General features: G+C 36.4%; 1 protein-coding gene across 1 annotated transcript in view; it reads right to left on the bottom strand.

The window, feature by feature from the left end:
• The window catches only part of GRID2 (glutamate ionotropic receptor delta type subunit 2), a 1,708,541-nt gene extending 1,689,309 nt beyond the window's left edge, over positions 1-19,232 (bottom strand). Inside the window, exon 1 of the mRNA XM_037529328.2 lies at positions 18,453-19,232. Within this exon, the coding sequence (XP_037385225.2) occupies positions 18,453-18,540 (88 nt within the window). The 5' untranslated portion in view covers positions 18,541-19,232. The remainder of the gene's footprint in view (positions 1-18,452) is intronic.
• Between the last annotated feature and the right edge of the window lie 584 nt (positions 19,233-19,816).

Here is a 19,816-nt window from a genome sequence, read left to right as displayed (position 1 = left end):
ACTTAAATAGGTATAATGTAATTTCTATGAAACAAAGGAACTCAACTTGATTTTCATAAGGGATAATTGTTGGTCAAATATTTTATGTAGGACTGAACTAGTTTAATCTAACTATGTGGCCAAGAATTTATAGTTAGCTCTCCCATCTCTCAGTGGAAAAAGAAGATAACATGCCTTATTATTCTCTGGCATGAGATCTACTCTCAAAAGAAGATCTGAGTGAGTTTCTTCCAGTAGGGACTAGAGATTCAAAATGTGTAAAGAATCTGTAGAACTGCAAGCAAGATTGTTGCTAAGCACAAATATTTAATTTTCTAAGAATAATGTGAAATGAAGATATATATGGAATCAAGTACTGTATAAGGCATTGATAACTAACTGGACACAATCAAATTCATATTTAAAGAAGTAGACACTGAGCCTGTAAGTGATTTTTTTTTTTTTTACTGTAATCGTTGTCTGTGTGATCCAGAAAAGACCACAATAAATAACAGCCCTTTGCAAAGCAACAATAAAACTAGGATTGATTTTTTTTTTTCCTTAATGACAACTCATCAGGAAATATGCTTCATTTTTTTTTTCACTTTCATGATCATATAAAAATCAAAGTCTAAGCTATATTAAGCGGTGAGAAATGCATGGGGTACCCACATTAGATAGATCAGAAAATCAGCAAGAGCTCTTAAGTGAAGATCTGGTTTGTTGGCAAGGTGGGTATCAGAGGGGGGAAAAGGCAGGGATGTATAGATTGTACCTAATGAAAACTATTCTCTAAGCACACCAGTAAGGAAAGGTAGGGATACTGGCATCAAATACCATTATTTAATTTCTGTGGCTGAATGAAGTTTGGACAATTATGCAAAACCACACAACTTCCCTAATCTCATCTGTAAAATGGAAATGTTGGTAGCACCATATTATTAGTGTATAGCAACAATTTAGTGAGATAATGCATATAAATTTTCACAACAATTATGGTTTTGTGGGTACTTGATGAATGCCATTTATTAGTGGTTCTTATATAGAATTGGGAATAACAGCTATCTACTATGCTAATTACAGAGAATGAAGTTAGTCATTTTTACTATATCCTTTTGATACTTCTACAGAATCTCTGGACATTTTCACAGATAGAGTAGGACTAAAAGGAGTATACCAAGTTATCACATTTATTATAATGGTGTCACGTTAGGAAAAATAGGTCAATAATTTCTTTCTACATCATAGAAACACTTGGGCCATATTTTATTAAGAATAATTGTAATTCTAATGTACAAGACATCCAAAGTCCTTTTTCATTAAAATACTTGTTAGTTAAACTTGAATTGTAGACTTTACATTCAGGATTCTATACAAATTGTGCTGATTTGCCTTCAAATGCCCCAATAATTTATCTTTAATCAGTTATAAACCTGTGGATCTAGCTTTCTTAATTGAGATCACATTAATAGTTCAATTCTGGAATACAAATCTAGTTTAACCAGCAAAGAGAACAATTAGTAAATCAGTGCTTATATATAAAAGTGCCAAGAGAATTAAATGTTTATCAAATCATGAATTCTTTCTCCCTTTATTTTCTCATCAAAACACAATTTTCCCCCATAGAATTTTCTTAGAAGCATGTGAAACACAAAACAAACATTTTGGTATATGCTATATTAGGAAGGTTAGAAAAGGAATAGACCCAGAATTGTGGATGATAATTTTAAAGTAAAATTAAAAGGAGAGATTGATTAGTAGATTATATACATTAGAAAGTAGAAAACAATATGAGTTGAAAAGGTCATGACTTTAAGGATTGAAAAAAATATAAACTTAGATGGATATGAAAGGAGACTTAAGAGAGGGTTATGTCTAAAATCAATAGGTAACAAAAGAATGAGTTTATAGTAACTAAATGAACATCTATTATTTGAAAGTTGTGAAGCAAAAAAGAGAAATGATTTAAAGAATTTATAAAATTGTTTGAAGTGTTTTCTGTCATGTTAAACACATAACAAATCTCTTTGTTTCTGTTTGAAAATGAAAATATAAATAATCCATATTTTCATTGACAGTTTTCCTCTTCACTTGATATAATTACGAAAATCAATTAACTCTAGCCTCAAGATATTTGGCAAATGTGCACAAAACAGACAAAAATAAAATGTACAGTTACTTAAATAAAGTATTATTTATGAAGTTTTGAGGGAGGCCCGAGGAGATAGGGGTAAGTAAACTAGCATTTATTGAAAACTCACCGTGTTTCAGTCACTGTCTTATTATGACCTAAGTTGTACGATTTATCTGACTTACTTTTCATTTGTCCCTTTAAGATAAGTGGTTATATATGCATTTTACATATGAAAACACTAAAATTGAGAGTGCTGAGATAAACTGTCCAAGAGTGTTAAAACATGGGAGTGAAATGGAATATTCTCCAGAGATTAAAATATATGCATAACATGTTTTAATAAATACATAATAAACTTTCATAAATCACAGAATAAATGAATTACAATTTGAATTTGGAGGCGAAAAAGGCAGGAGGGAGAGAGGATGACAAAGAAAGGATGCAGTGTGTAGTGTGAGAAACAAGGTTTAGATCTAGGCTAGACTCTGCTTATCTATAAATTCTGGAAGACAGTAAACTCTTAGAAAGTCTTAGAAGATGTATATATAATCACTGCCCCTAGAAGCTTATGGTAATAATTCTCGAACAATTGGGTTAGGTACCTCTCATATTACATTAGCAGATTTCAAAGGAATTAATTACAATATTCAATAGCAATACAGTAGAGCACAGGTAAAGTGGACCCTACATTAATGAAAACAATTATCTAATTCTCCATAACTGAACTATTTCTATTTCCTAGTCAATAGCCCACATTAATGCTACTTTGGTGATGTGAACAGAATTACCTTTTATTAAAAATTATGCTTAATAGGCTATTCAAAAATTCATATCTAAGCAGCATTCAAGTCACTTAACCTCAAATTTTTCATCAGCAACAGGAATACTCTACTATAAACAATCTTTAAAATTTTCCCATCTGTCAGATTCCACGGTTATGTAATTTCTACAGACTCTAAGAAGCAGAGTCTGCCCAAGTCTAAAATTTTCCACAAATGAAGAAACGGAGATGGCTATAACCTCCAAATAAGAAGGTGTAAGCAAGATCCTCTCAAATCTAGTTCCAAAGTTCATGTCAGCTTCCTAATCCCTAAAGATTAGCCTGAGCTGAAAAATGGTTACATGGAGAAAGCATTCCATTATTTCAGCTCTTATATTCATAGCATATTTTATAGTTTAATAATCATATTTATATAGATAATTACTTTCATCCTCAAAATGCCCCAACCAAGGTGGGAACTATTGTTATTGTTCAATTTAAATTGCTAAACTTAGATTTGAAAGTAGATATGGAGTCACAATAATCAATGTAACATCCCCTAACTGCTAATACTGTACTATTCCATTAATCTAAAAAGAAATAAAATATTTTTCAGGTTCCTTCAATGTGTATCTTCTTCGTGTAGCTGTTATTATTTATACTTTTCTCTATATAAATAGAAAAGTCATGGAATGCTATCTACATAACACTGAAAATGAAAGAAAACAATTTTCATTAAAGTTAATTTTATCACCCTCAAGGACCTAATAAGTGGCTTGGATAGCTCTCCCTCTAATCCTAAGGTCAAAGGCTACGTTAACCAGGGACCTTTAATTAGTATTTTCTGAAAGGCATTTAACAAAATACAACAGCCTTTCATGACCAAAAAAAAAAAAAAAAGTGCAACAAATTGTGTGCAGAAGGAACATATCTAGTACAATAAAGATCATACATGACAATCCTGCATCCAACACCATACTGCATAGTAGAAAATTGAAAGCTTTCCCTCAAAGATCATGAATAATATTCTTACCACTCCTATTAAAGATAGTAGTGAAAGTCCTTTCAGGGCTATCATGCCAACAAAAGGAAATAAAAGAATCAAAATATGAAAGGAAGAAGTATAATTATCATTTTTTTTTTTGCAGACATGATCTTATAGAAAGAAAATCCTAAAATTCCATCCAAAAACTGCTAACACTAATAAATGAATTCAGAAAACAGAAAACAGTTGTTTTTCTATACACTAATAATAAAATATCTGAAAAAGAAAGAAACATCCCATTCACAACAGCATCTAAAATAATAAAATACTTAGGAGTAAATTTAACCAAAAAGTTAAATGAGATGTACACTGAAAACTACAAGATTTTGATGAAGGAAGCTGAGATGGCACACACAAATGGAAACATCCCATAGTCATTGACTGGAATAATCAATATTGGTAAAATATCCATATTGACCACCTATAGATTCAATAAATCTTATCAAACTTCCAATGGCACTTTTCACAGAAATTAAGAAAAACAATAACTTTTATGATCCATCACAAAAGATGCCAAATAGCCAAAGCAATCCTGAGAATCAAGAACAAATCTAGACACAGCACACTCCTTGGTTTCAAACTACATTACAAAGTTATAGTAATCAAAACAATATAGCACTGGCAAAAAAAAAAAAAATAGATTGATGCACCCGAATTAGGGTATAGAAATAATTTCCCACATATAAGGTCTATTGAAATGTGACAAAGGAGAGAGGAACCCTCAACAGGGAAAGAGCATCTCTTAAATAAATGGTGTTAGGCAAACTGAAAAAAAAATGAAAATGCAGAAGAAACACCATTTTACATCACTCAAAAAAGACAACTTGGAATGAATTAAATAAATAAATAAGAATTGAAATCATAAAACTCCTAAAAAAGACAGGAGGGGAGCTTCTCGATGTTAATCTTTGTAGGAATTTGCTGAATATTAAAACACAGCAACAAAAGTAAAGATAAAAATATGGGACTACATCAAGCTAAACCGTTTTAGCACAACAGAAGGAGCAATCAACAAAAGGAAAAAAAAAAAAAAACTACCTAATGACAGAGAAAACAGTTGCAAATCAAATATCTGATAAGGAGTTATATCCAAAATATATGAAACTCAACAGCAAGCAACCAAACAACCAGATTTAAAAAAATAGGTGGAAGGAACTGAATAGGCAATTTTCAAAAAAAGTCATACAAATGACCCTCAGTTATCTAACAAAATAATTGATGATCATTCATCATCAGAGTAAAGCAAATCAAAACCACAATGAGAAATCACCTCACACTTAGAATGGCTATCATGAAAAAGACAAGAGATGAGAAGTGTTTGGAGGCATGTGGAGAAAAAGGAAATCTTGTGTCCTGTTGGTGGAAATATAAATTGGTACAGCCACTAAGGAAAGCATTATGGAGGTGTAATGAGATTAGAACAGAACTACAGAAAGGACCTCCCCTGGTGGCGCAGGTGGTTGAGTGCAGTGCTGTGAAGCTGTCCTCAACCTCTGCAGCACCAGTTTGATCCCTGCCAGCTGGCCGGCAAGGGTCCCACATTGCATGGCCGATCTCTCCTGTTTCACCCGCTGCTCCCCTCAGCAGTGTATTTCGTCATTCTGACTGTTCTGTTCCCCGCTCTGGCTCTGGTGAATTTTCTCACCCTCCTGCGCATCTGGCCTGTACCCAGGCTCTTGTATAAATAATTAAATAAATAAATAAATAAATAAATACATAAATCTTTTAAAAAAAAGAACTACAGAAAAAATATATGCTCTCATAAGTACTTCTGTCAGTGGAATGGAGACCTCTTGCAGCTCCCCAGACAGCTAGTCAGGGAACAGAAACCCTGCAAACTTTCCACTCAGTCCTCCACTTCTTGACACCCTCTGCACCAAGGTTGGCAATAATCCTGTTCCTAAGCAAGGTTAACTGTTACAGTGGCTCTTTCCCATATCCTCAAAGAAAACCTAACTTTCTCTCTCTTTTCTATTAACCCATACAATAAAAAGACTTTACTACTTGGGCAGGGTGCTGACACCTCTCAGTTTTCAGCCCTCTTCGATTGGAGAATCTCTTGCTTTCTAATAAATAACTGTTCTACCTTTGGACTAAATTTTTGTCCACCCACAGGTTGCCACCATCTTAACAGGAAAGTTCTCAAAAAATTAAAAATAGGACTACCATATTTTCAAGCAATGTTTTTTCTGCAAATTGAAATCGGGAACACATACAGGTATCTGCACTCCCACATTCATCACATTATTCATAATAACCAGATATAGAAAGAAGTATCTATCTGTCTATCTATCTGCCTACTACCTACCTACCTATCTATCCGTCTTTCCTTCGTTTCTTCCATCCATGCATCCGTCATCCATCCATACATACATACACACATTTATATAAGCACACGTACACACACAAAATCTAATATTATTCAGCCATGAGAAACAGGAAAATCTTGCCATAATGCACAATTTGAATAAAATTTGAGGGCATTATGTTTGAGGCAATAAGGCAGACAGAAAAAGACAAACATTATATGATTTCATTTATATATGCTATAAACTGAAAAACTGAACTCAGAGAAATACAGTAGCATGGTGGTCACTAGGGGCTAAATATTGGAGGAAGGGGGATGACATAATCAAAAGATACAGATTTCAATTTATAAATAGTATTAACAAATTCTGGGGATGTAATGTACAACACCATGATTTCTGCTAATAATACTATATTACATACTTAAAAATTCTAAAAGAGAAGATCTTCAATATCTTTCCATGAAAAGGAAACTTTAATTATGTGAGAGGTATTTTTCAATATGTAAAAGTACCAAAAATCAACACATTGTCCATCTTAAACTGATACAATGTTATATATCAATTGTGTCCTGATACAATAGGGAATAACAGCCTCTGTGACTTCAGGGATCTTCTGTGGAAAATATTCTCATTCCGTCTGATATATTTTTTTAAGATTTATTTATTTATGCATACAAGAACTGGGGTACGGGCCAGAGGTGTGGGAGTGAGAGGATTCACCAGAGACAGAGTGGAGAACAGAACAGGCAGCCTGACTGAAACACACTGCTGAGGGGAGCAGCGAGTGAGACAGGAGAGGTCTGTTGTACCACGTGGATTGCTCCCTGGCAGGGCCCGGAGATCAGGGATCGAACTCATGCTGCAGAGACTGTGGACAGCTTCATAGGTTGCATCTTCACCCCTTGTGCCACCAGGGAGGCCCCGTTTCGTCTGATATTTTAGATGTATGAAAATAATTTCACTTGAAGTTCAATCAAGGACCACATAATGAATCTCAATTGGCTTCAGGAAGTTCTTTAATTACTCATCATCGCAGAATATAATATCTTCATTTGATATGGAAGTGAAGAACATTTAATGTTTAAGTTGCAAAATATCAATTAGGTAAATATATTCATTATCAGTTATGATAAACAAAGAATACCATCTATGGTATAACAAAATTAACTTCTTAGGATTATTTTTTAAAGATACTTTACAATAAAACTAATTTTTCATACTTTCTCATCCAAGGGTGAGAGAAGAAGGTGTTAATGCTGTCATAAGTCAATGAAAAAAGTCTTACACATTATCTTCTTAAATGTGTCTTATGAAATACTAAAAACTTAAAATATCCCAAACTACCTCTCACGGGGTGAACAGGGGTGAACATATTTATTCTCTCTGTACATTTCTTCTCCACTTGTCCTCCTTGAACACCTTAGGACACTCCCTGCCTATATTAGAGGGTATTCAAAGATTCTAAGATATCATACTAGATGACAGAGGAAAGTAACTTGTTATTTGAATCCATCACAGGAATGGCCGTGATTAAATGCAAATTTCTGAATTGTTCTCTGACTTGCTATTTAGTGATCCTGGCATCATACAAGTACAAAGCCACCCTATGATTAATGGAGTCTTAAGACAGACTCTGAACCAGTAGATTTTGCTTTGAGCAGAGACAACAGCAGGTATATCATTACTTACAAATAAATGTACATATGAAATCAACACTTTTATAACAATGACTCAGTTTCATAAATAAGACAATAATACTGAAGCATTCCATTTCTTGATAATATTATCTCCCTCCTCCTTCCTCTTCTCCACAATTAAACACTAGCCAGATTTTTTGCAATTATCAGTGATGTTTTTATATTTTCTTTTTCAATGTTTAATATTAAAATTCTTCCTCATGGCCTACAATATAGTATCACCTAGATGTCTACTGTGAGTAGACATCAATATAGATACTCAGTACACCATATATATATATATATATATATATATATATATATGAATGTAAACCCAACACAGTTAATATATAACTACCTAGAGTGTTTAAAAAGTATAGCTGGAGTCCATATATTTTCTTAAAAATACATCACGATAGAGATCACACAGAAAAACTGAGCTAATCACATGGTCTTGGCTATCAGCAGTATTACCCCTGAAGGACACTCTTTCCAACAATATTCTTTATTCTGCTTCCACTCTGTATCATTCAGTTTATTCCTCTTTGGTGGCCTGGAAGTTTCATTCCTCTTTCAAATTCAGCAGCCAAGAGCAAGTTCTATCTTCAGAATCTGAGCAATATTTTGAGAGGAAAAAAAAAAAAAAACATTTCTCTCAGCAAGCCTGTGCAGATGAGCATTCAAGGGCTGATTTTCCGGTTTATGGATTATCTAAAAACCTTTGCTCCTTCTTCCTTGCTTTTGGCCATTTCACTGCTCATTAGCATTGCCACCGAAGGGTACACAGGAAAAAAAAAAAAAAAAAAAAAGAAGAATCAGAGCAGCCAGTTTTGCTACTTGTTAACTGTTTATCAACCACAACAAGAATTCTTGAGGAGAGTATCAACCAGTTAGTGTTGAACTAGCTCTTATTTTCAAGTTTTGATATTAGTTCAATTCTCAGTTATACCCACAGATGTTGGCAGCAATGTTTTCCCAACAATACTTACCCTACATGTAAAGTTAACTGATTTCTATTTATCTAATTTTCCTTTTACATTGGTCATTATGCTATTATGTCATTTTCAGAAATTTTATACATCTAGAAAAATGGACAAACCAGTGCTATGAAATAGTATTATACAATCAACTTCAGAGAGAAAAAAAGTGTATTTAATTTGATCTCTCCATATCTAAGAAACAACAGTTAGAGGAATGATCTGATATGTAACTTTAAATTTACAATCTTATTAATCTTATTAAATACAGATTGACAGGAACTTAAAACTACCTCCTTCTTTTCTTTACCATAAAACTTAACATTGGAAGAGAAAAAAAATGGTAGAGAATCTCCAATGGTTCTGATTTTGTGTGATGAGACAGACTTTGTAGCCTCTAGCAGCAAGGTGAATGATAAACCATCAGAAAAATGAGTAAAGAGATCATCTATTATAAAATGAAGAACTTTAGTAAATGGTAACTCCCTTATCCTTATACATTTTGTTTTTTCTGAAATGCATGTTTGCTTTAGGGCACCTTAAGGGTAATGTGATAGTATTTACTGAATTATCATATCTCCAGTGCCATAAGAGACCACAAGTCATCTCACTGTGAGTCCTGAATTACTCTACCTTCAGCATCCTAATTACAATAGAAGGCAGTTACACCTAAAAATCTCTAAGGATGGGAAACAATCTTATGTGAATTATTTTGTATTCAACTTAGCACATGAGAAGTACTCCATAAGCATTTGTTAAATCTCCTCTAAAACATCATATGTAATTGTGCTCATGTAAACTTAACATATATGTTCTGTAAATGGAATGAGAATACAGATCATTATTTCTCAGCTTGAAAATAATGAATTACATAAAATGTCCAAAATCTATCATGACTACACCACCAAAATCTCTCCTGGAACAGAGGAGTAATCCCTTTCAAGTCTGTGCATGAACCACCAACCACCCACACTAATGAGATATTGAAAAATTATTAAACAACTTTGTTAAGGTATTTATAATGGTTTTCACACAGGCCACATCTCTTCTAGGCTATGTTGAGAGGTTTTTTTTAAAAGAAAATTCCACTAGTTTCCTGTTATCACCATTCATAAAAGCAGCAAAGATCTGTACACCAAAGAGCAATATAGTAATTGCCACTACATCACTAAAAAAACTCTGTCTGTTGTCAGATTGTGGAGATTAGCAGACAATGAGTCTTCTAGATTTTAATTCACCTTAAACTACATGCAACAGAACAATAGGACTGACACTCTTCCCCACTTCAGCTCTTAAGATATTGCCTGACCTTTGGTTTCTAAGATAATAAGCCAATCTAAAGTGTGCTGCCAGTGGGGCATGCCATTTAATGATGTGCAGTTAAGTAACCTGAGCACTTCACCAATTTTAGTTGTCCATTCCAACTTATATTTGAATTTCAATCTGCTTATCATGTTCTTTAAATGATTAAATTTTATCACCCCAGGAAATTATGAACCAGCAACTTTAAAATATTGTTTGATGTTTTGTATTTCATTAACTATGTTCCTGGTCTCCAGTCATAACACAGCTTGCTGCTTGCCTTTTTTTTTAATAAGCCATTGTTGTGTCCAAAGAACAGGACTCTCTTTACCTCACTTTTCATGTCTACACCTCCATTATGTAAGCAAGCAGAAGCAAACTGCAAGACACATTATAATATAAGAAAAAAATAACTCTATATGGGGAGATAGCACTAGAAATGACTAAGAACACAAAAAATGTAATTCCTCTCTTACTGATACTCTTATTTGATTACAAGTAGTTTTATTTTACCAGCAAAATCAATGTAATATACATAATTAGGTGTGTTAATAAGACACTGATGAAAGCACTAAACTTCTTTTTCAAAAAGTTTAATTTTAAAGTTAGCAAATTATAACATTCTTTCCTCATTTTCACTATGACTATAGATTTGTCATCAATATACAAGATAGCACAGTAAGAAGTAAAAGTTCCATGAAAGGAAATAATTGTGTCACTGAAAATGAATCCTATTAATGTGTTTCCCCTATAAAAATTTCTGCACAGCAATGATATGCATTGCCTTTGAAATAATTGTATTTTTTTAAATGGTTGTTGCAAGCACACTTTTAAGTATATCAAATCCATTACAGAATTTACTTAGAAAATCTGCAATTCACTCAAACAAGTCTATTATAATTAGAGAATGTGATGCTATTTTAATACCACTTATAGGAATATTACATGTCCTTTAGTACATTACTAAGATGCTATATATGGATTTTACTTGTGTTGTTCTATCAAAACTCCTTAAGGTGGGTCTCCCCGGTGGTGCAGCGGGTTGAGCTGTGGGTTGCGAAGCTGCCCTCAGCCTCTGCAGTGCTGGTTCCATCCCTGGCTGCTTCCTGGCCACCAGAGGAGGGTCCCACATGGCGCACAGACCTCTCCCTCTCCGGCTGCCTGATGCTCCCCTCAGCAGTGTACTTCGGGTCCTTCTGCCTGCTCTGCTCCCAGCTCTGGCTCAGTGAATTCTCTCACCCTCCCGCACTTCTGACTCTACCCAGTGCTTGTATAAATAAATAAATTAATTAAAAAAAAAAAAACTCCTTAAGGTATAATCCACTCATAATTTCAGATAAGCAATTTTTATGTAAATTTGAGGGCTAATCCAGGGAACTAAATGACACTAAATAGCATAACTAAAAGAACTACCATAAGGATTTCTCTTGTGAATATTTTTGTCACAGACTAAGTACAATTTATACAAAATTACAAAAAAGAAAAAAAACATGTTTCCTTGATATTTGAACACTTGCTATCCAAACTCAGGAATCAAGAATCAAACAGATAGGAATCAAAAGCAGTATTTTTTTTTATTGTGTATCTTTTTATATCTTATATCTTTATATTTTATTTTTATTTTATATCTTACTGAAAATATTCATATTATTGATAAGTTACCATATATATAAAACACCTCCAATTTTTTTAAAACACAATCTTTCCTTTTCCGTGTATTTCCACCTCTATATCCCCTGTTCTCTTCTTTTAGCAAAACTCCCAGAGGTCTCCAAGTCCCAATAAATATTTGAATCTTTCCCAATCAGTATATTGTTATTTTCAGACCTCTGAAAGAATTTTTGTCAAACTCGTCTTTTCTTCAACATTTCTAAACCCAATAGTCAAGTCTCAGTTTTTTAGAAAGAAAATCAGGTACCCAGAGAACAAAGCAAGATCAATTTTAAATTAGTAATTTGAAATATCTGGAGATGAACAAAAAGCTAACTAATTGTTATTTTAATATAATTAACTACTTGGCCTTTTTCCATAAGTAAAAATATTTGATAATGAAGAACTTGAATGAAGAACAATTTAAATGTTTTAACACACACAGCCTCCCCTTTTAGTGCCTAGCTTCTTCTGTACTGGTCTCTGGCATTTCACCTAGCCATTCAGGAAATAATCAGTGGGCCCACTCAGCCTCAGCTCCACATTGGTAACCACCTAGCAAGGAAAGGTAGGGGAGCCTGTCATAGGCATTAAAAACAATGGAGAACATTGAAGGAACACTGGCTACTTCTTTTATACTTAACATTTTCAAGTAATGTCCAATTTAATAGACCTGCTGTGATACAAGTTTACAAACTCTAAAGGTTACTTTAGTCAGGGCTGGTGGAAATAGGAGACTACTCCTTCCTCCAATCAGCATTTATAAGCATGATGAATCATGTACAGTTTGTAAACCAACATTACCATTATAAAAAATTAACACAATTTAAAAAATAAAGTCCAATTTAATAAAAAAAAAAAAGTAGTTGTGTATGGGACACCTTAATGTTAGAGGAAAACAAAACCAAAAAAAAATTCTAAAAGGAAAACATACAGTTCTCTCAATCTATTATTGGAGTTATCCAGACTATCTGATGAAATAATATGCATAATTCTTGTTCTTACCCAAACCATCTTCATTTTAAAAGATCCTTTAATTTAAATTATAAAGTATTTCTGGTTCATTTATTTCCCTTGTAGGTTATTTTTATATTCCATTCTAGATCTAACAATTTTAAAGCTACCTGAACTATACCTAACTATATCTCTTTTCTCATTTCCTCAAATGTAATTATTTGTCTTTATTTTTGTTCATATAATTTTAAAGCTGAATTGAGTAGTAGTTTAAATCTTAATTTGTGCATTGTAGATTGCTACAATACATAAGAATTACCATTTACCAGTCCAAAATCATCTGAAAACATGTGGCCATTCAGAAAATTCATTTGTTGGCATTATTTTCACATATCTATATTTGTTCCCATGCATATATTTTTTTCATAGTTCTGTGTATGTTTCCTGTCAAAAATCACCACTGTGGGACCCCCCAATGGTTTCACTGGTAAGCAGAACCATTTTAGAAATTGTTTAACAAACTATTCACTGATGTCTGTTTATACCACCACCGTTAAACATATTTGAATCATTTTTTGGTGTCTTGATTTTTTTCAGAGATTTTTTTTTTCTCATTTTTGTTTTATTTTAAACTTGTGAACATTTTATATCACTAGGTAGAACAATCTACTCTCTAAAGAGTGTAGAGGGTATGGCTCTATCCTAGAATTATACCATTTTAAGATTAAGGTGCAGGACTTTTACTTCCTTTTCTGACTTGAAAATAAAAACCACCTGTATCTACAGTATCACAAACCTCATTGTTTGTGTGTGCGTATGTGTGTGTGTGTGAATTTAAAAAAAAAAAAAAAACATTTCATGTGGTTTTCAAGTAGAACTACAAAAGAGCAGCTCAGAATGCAGTGACACCTAATGGTAAAGCTATATTTATAGGAAATGTTTTTTTTCTAATAAAAATTGTATTCATAGTTAAACTAAGTACTGATACCAGTATGCTGCCTTGTCATGAAGAATCCATAGCAACACTAAATAATTTACTTTTAAAAAATCAAATAATACATGCAAGTAAAGGTAAAGAAAATACTTTGTATTTGAGATTGTGGTTTTAAATTGCACTGTCCCTTTGAGGTAATATTACAGTATGATAAAATTAGCCTTAGAGATCAGAGTTAAGTGTAATGCATCTTTCATTACTGCTAACAATCTCAATAATTTCTATTGTTAGATGAGTGGAAAGTTAATCACCTTGAATTCTATTCAAATTTGAATTAAAATGTATAGGAGATATCTATTGAAAATATATTTCACTTGGAGTAGAAAGCAAAGGTCCTTAGTGTAATGGCTTATTAGTCATGTCATCATTGATTAATAACATTGTCTAACTTAATGTGCATCTGAATTGTGCTTCCAATAACAGTATTAATGATACAGAAAATAATAATAGAAAAACATATTTTTATTTTAATTCAAAATCTACTTCTTAGTACTTTCTTGAAGTTTACACTACATATTATTAACTTAGGTAGGTAACTACTGTTAAAAATAAAAGACTAACAAATCATTGAAATTGAACTTAGTTGGTGTATAATGTTCATGAAGACTCCTGTGAACAACTGTAAACTGATGTTAATCATGAAAAGATTTGAAATGAAACATTTTGATAGAAGCCAGGGTACATTATCTACAAATGTCTGTATTTGGTAGTTTAGTTAGTCCTCAGTGCAGAAGTAATGAAAACTGAGTCTCTAGATGTACTCTGATTATTTCTAATGTGTTGACAAATTTTATTTACCCACCACTTTTGTACTTTCAATCAAACTTTCTCATGGTGAAATATTTTGTAATTTACCTGGGGCTTCTCAAACTTGTCACAGTAGATGATTATGATCTCAGAGGATAAAGTATCATTTGCTTAAGAGACAAACATGAATAAGTGCCGTATTTCTATTCCCTGTTGGAAAAAGCTATTTTACAATGACCGATAACAAAACATCTTAGTGAATTTTGTAATATATGGGTAAGTACACTATCTGAGTGTTCCTTTGTAGAGATATATAACTGAGGATAGCTCATTTCAATCAGTTCTGTTAGCACAGGAACTAGGTAAATAAATGAGCATGCATTAAACTCTTAAAACATGAGATCCTCCATATTAGATATGAAGAAAAACACAAACTGTGCAGTTGACTGGAAATGCCACCTAATCCCCGCTTAATTAAAGCAGTGCTCTAAACTCCTGTTGTGTTTAGGGAGTAAAGAATGTGGGACGACTGATGTATGAAGAAAATAGCAGTCAGTGTGGCTAATCTCAAAGACTTTGGGGCTTTCTAGCTACATAAATCAGAGCGACTTTTGAATAGCCTCATAAAACACAATATCATTGCCATTCCACTCACGACTTTTCGGTTCTTCCTACAGCATGCAGATCATTAGGAAACTTCTAAGCAATCAAGTAATGTGGGTCTGATGAAATTACTCAATCAATGCATAGGCTCAAAGTAGAAACATAATTCAAAATTGCATAGTTTCTATTATGGGGCATAGAAGCTCACAATGGAGGTGATTCATTTCTGCATACTGTGTGTATGTCAGTGTACTTGTTTATTAAACAAGTGTATCTTTAAAATATTTAACTGCGCCCCAAAGTAGATAAAATACTACGGATTTTAACTGAAATACATTTAACTGAAATATATTTCAGGTTCAATCATTACAGTTTAATCATTACATCCTGTTATTGCAGTCATCTAATGTGTTAATAAAACATTTTAAAATATTGAACTGACTTCCTTTAACTGCATGAAGTAACAACAAAGACAGAAACAGAAATAAAGAGTTTTCATATATAAAATCTGGTTCCATACCAAAAAGGGTTCAATATTTAAAAAACCTTATTAAAGTGCTATATTTTTATCTCCCAATTTGCCTGAACTGCATTTTGCAGCTACATTCTGCTTGAACTCATGACGTGGGGGGGTTGTGAAACCTTTCACTTCTGCCTATCTCCTTCAGTCTCTAGAATTGAAATACTCACTGTCCCTCCAGTTTTATCCTTTCTTTCCCTTAGTTCTGAAATAATACATTTGGTTATACGCATGTTTCTCACATTTAATGTTTAAATGAAAGGAATCACCTCCTAAAGATAATTCTCTTTCCTATTCTACCTAGTAAGTAAACTGTTCTAATAAATATTAAATGGTACTTTAAAATTATAAAATGGACATTCGTTTTTGAATTTATTATATTTTCTTGACATAGAGATAGAGGCAGATGTAACTTTTAATATCTATAGTGGCCACAAATGAGTTTTGGTCATATTGTTTTGTTTTGTTTTGTTTTTAAGAGGTAACATTTTTCAGAATATTATAAAAGATATGGGACGTTTAAAAATCATCAATTTGCTAGCTTCGTGGCAATACTAAGTAGTCTATAAAAGAACTAATCCTCTTGTCTAATGTACTAATTGCATTCAAGTCAAATTAATTGTCTGAGAACTATTTCTTTCAGTAGGATATATACAGTTAATGCATACAACCAGTTCTATAAAGAAATCTAATTTGTACACACTTTTTTTTTTTAGTTTGGTTATAAATAAGTAAGCCATGTCACACTGACAGACAACAGAATGCAAAAGAAAAAAAGACAACGGTTGTGTTCTATTTTGAAACAAATGCCCAGACAGCATTGCAAATAGTATTCATCTGCTAAAGGATAGCAAGCACTGTGGGTGTTTACAAATAATGTATTTATCGTGTAGGCCAAGGAATAAGCAATAAAACAACCATTTATCCACAACCCTTCCCTCCTGAGCTATGACAAGGATATTGCAAAAAACCCTAATAATGAATTGATGATATACATATATATGACAATATATATCTGCATTTCTACTCCAGTCATTTACTACTGAACATAAATGTATGTCACTTATTTAAGAGGAACATTATTCATTTCTGAGCTTCATCTGAACAATACTGAACCCCTCAATGAGACAATAATTTCTCCCTGAAAAGTTCTCACCCACAGGCACTGTTAGCCCCAAGATAAAACGTGATCCAGGTGCACGCTATCTGGAGCTTAATTTACTTAATGCGTAAGTGCAAGGCTTTCTGAATCCTGACCTCATTACTTCTGCACACGTACATAATATATAGTATATGTTATATATTGCATATATATATGGTTCTATTGCTGTAAATGATAGAGAACGGCAGACATGTTTACAAAGACAGCCTCTGAGACCAAGAGAGGGAGCCCCTTGGAGCTGAGGGGCTCCTCGCTGTGGGAGACCACACCAGATGGAAGGAGCCCCTTTCTTGGGCAAGCACAATGGCCACTTAGGGCAGGTTCCCCTTCCAGGAGCGTGTGAGCGTGTGAGTGTCAGTGTGAGTGTGTGTGTTGCTCAGGGGAGGCGCACGGGGACGGTAAGGGAAGACGCTGCGACCCATCTGTCGCCTCGATTTGCAGAACATCGAGCCATGTGGACAGATAAAAGTCCTGTGCCGCGAAAAAATTCCCCAACAGGGGCTTCTCTGCAGCCCAGTAAATGGACCTTCCCGGTCTAGGGACGCGAATTTTCGTACAGGAAATCGTCGCATTAACGCACAAAGGCTGCAAGAGCCCGTCTCCCCTCAGCATTCACGGATTAGCAAGTGAGAAGAGTTGGAGCCTGAAGCTGCGAGCGCTGTGCATGATAATGACGCGCAGCCCCCAGCCGCCCCCGCCCGCCGCGGCCCGTCCCAGCCCGTCTGGTTGCCAATAGGTGGGGCCACTAGCATCTCCGAGCCGGCTCGGCCGTCCTTCCTCGAGTCAGGGCCGCCCGGCCTCAGCCCGGCGCCCCTGCTCTCAGCCTCCAGCGACTGCTCCGTTGACTGCGAGGCGACGCGAAGCGGGTGTCTGCGAGCCAACCCACGGGGGCCGCCCGCGAGCGTTTGTCTCGCGTTTCCCCCGCGCCCCGAGGCGAGTCCGGCCTCCCCTTCAGGCCCGGGGAGCGCGTTGGAAGCGGCGGGGCGCGCGGCTCCCAGCCCGGGCCGACACCTTCGCCAGCCCCTCCCGCCTCCACCGCGGCGACTCCACGCAAGGACCGCAAAGCCAAGGGGACGGGAAGAGGAGGCTGGGGGCTCATCCAGCACCACCGGGTCACCATCGCACGACGCTGCGGCGAACGCAGCCAGCTCACGTTGCAAAACCACCTGTTCGATCCGGAGGGAGCTCGGCCCCCCCAACCCCACACTTCCCACTCTAGTTCTTTCCGCCTCACAGGTGACACCTCCTCTGTTTCCCCAAAGATGTATTTTTTCCTTAATGAAGCAAATGTACATCCGGGAAAGAATATGGATGGTAGAGTCGATTAAACTTCCTTTCGCCACACAGTTAGAACACCCCCCGCACCCCCCGGCACACACGCACACTGAGGGAAACTCGAGCCCCCCACGCATGCAGCCCACACTCCACGATCCATCGCGAAACAACAGCACAAGTCAAGGTTGGAGCAGCCACATAGTGTCGGTGAACTGAACAAGTGTGTTAGGAAAGGGTAGCGGGAAGGCGCAATGAAGCTAAGCCACCGCTGACAAGCCATACAGAGGGCGGAGGGGAAGGCAAGGAGAGACGTTTGAGAAACGAATCGGTGAAAGTGTCCACCGTCAGCACCAGCCCTTTCTTACCGATGTGAATGATCGAATCTGCATTCGCCGAGTCCCAGGTTCGAGACCACCAGACGCACAAAACCAAGATCAAGGGGAAAACTTCCATCTCCTCTTATGTTGATTCTCTTTTAGGATGGCTTTCCTTTCAATATATATTTAAAAAAAACAGTCCAAATAGTTTGAAATCACGGCAGAGTTTAGCACAGCTTTTCCCCCTAAATTCCTATTGCCAGAGCAAAGCCTTTAATCGTCGCTGAGAAAGGCAGAACCAATAAGGAAAAGAGCCCAGCCTGAGGAAACCTCCTTCGCAAAGCCGTGTCACTTGGAGGGGAATTTTGGCATCGCCAGAGTTTTTTTGCAGTTTGGCTTTTTCAAAATGTATCCAGCCTCGGCTGCTGTCGGGCAGGAGGAGAGGCTGGAGCTCAGAACATCCCCATCGCTGCGCCGGGTCCACCGGTCTCCGGTCCCAGCTCCGCCGCAACTTCCAACAGACCACCCCCCTCCTCTCGCCGGATGTTCCCCTCCCCCTCCCCCAGCCAAAAAAGCACCCCCCGCCCCCGCCCTAACGGCCCGCAGAGAATCACTTGTCCTCGCTGCCAAAATAAAATCTAAGTGGAAGGGAAAGATTAGGAGATTCCAAGCGGAGCATCCAGGTTCCAACGGGGACGGGAAAATGCCCTCTCCAAGAGGGGTAGTAAAAGTGAACTTCAAGGCAATGCAGATAGTAATGCAGAGAAAATTCCCCTTCTGCGCGAGGCGGGGAGCGGAGCTCGGCGCGGCGGGCCCGGGAGCCGGCTTGCTGGGCGCGGTGGCGGGGGACTTGTGCCGGGCGCGAGCGGCGGGGCCGGGCGGCGAAGGGAAGCCGCCGCGGGCTGCAGGATGCTTTTGGAGCTGTTCGCCCGGCGGGATGCAGGGAGCGAGCGAGGAGCGAGCCTGGCAGCTTCAGCACTCGCCCCACGTTGCCTAGAAATGGATCACCTAGGAGAACGAGCGAGCCCGCAAGAGAGCGGTGCCGTCAGGCGGAGAGAGGGGGAAACCGAGAGAGGAAGAGCTTCTTCTCTCTAATAACCACCTCCTCCCCCTATCTGCAATACCAGGGAGAAACAAAATAGTGCTCTCATTTCCCTCAGAATCTTTAGCTGGGACTGAGAAAAAGGCAGGACTCTAAGAGAAAAAGACATTGACACCCACCCCCTCTCTTTTTTTTTTTTTAATGCGAGGCTAAAGGCAACCTAAAAAGCCACCCCACTTATTTAACCTTGCTATTATTTTCCAACAGGTATCAGACTTTTTCTAGTCTTTGCCTACAATTAGTCACATTAGTTAAAAAAAAAAAATAGGGGCACCTAGTCACTAAGGGGAAAGGAGACCTAGAAAGCTTT

Source organism: Talpa occidentalis, unplaced genomic scaffold (assembly GCF_014898055.3).
Source record: "Talpa occidentalis isolate TD23 unplaced genomic scaffold, MPIMG_talOcc4v2.1 talOcc4.6, whole genome shotgun sequence".
In the NCBI taxonomy this organism is placed as follows: Eukaryota; Metazoa; Chordata; class Mammalia; order Eulipotyphla; family Talpidae; genus Talpa; species Talpa occidentalis.
This window is presented reverse-complemented; position numbering and strand designations above follow the sequence as displayed.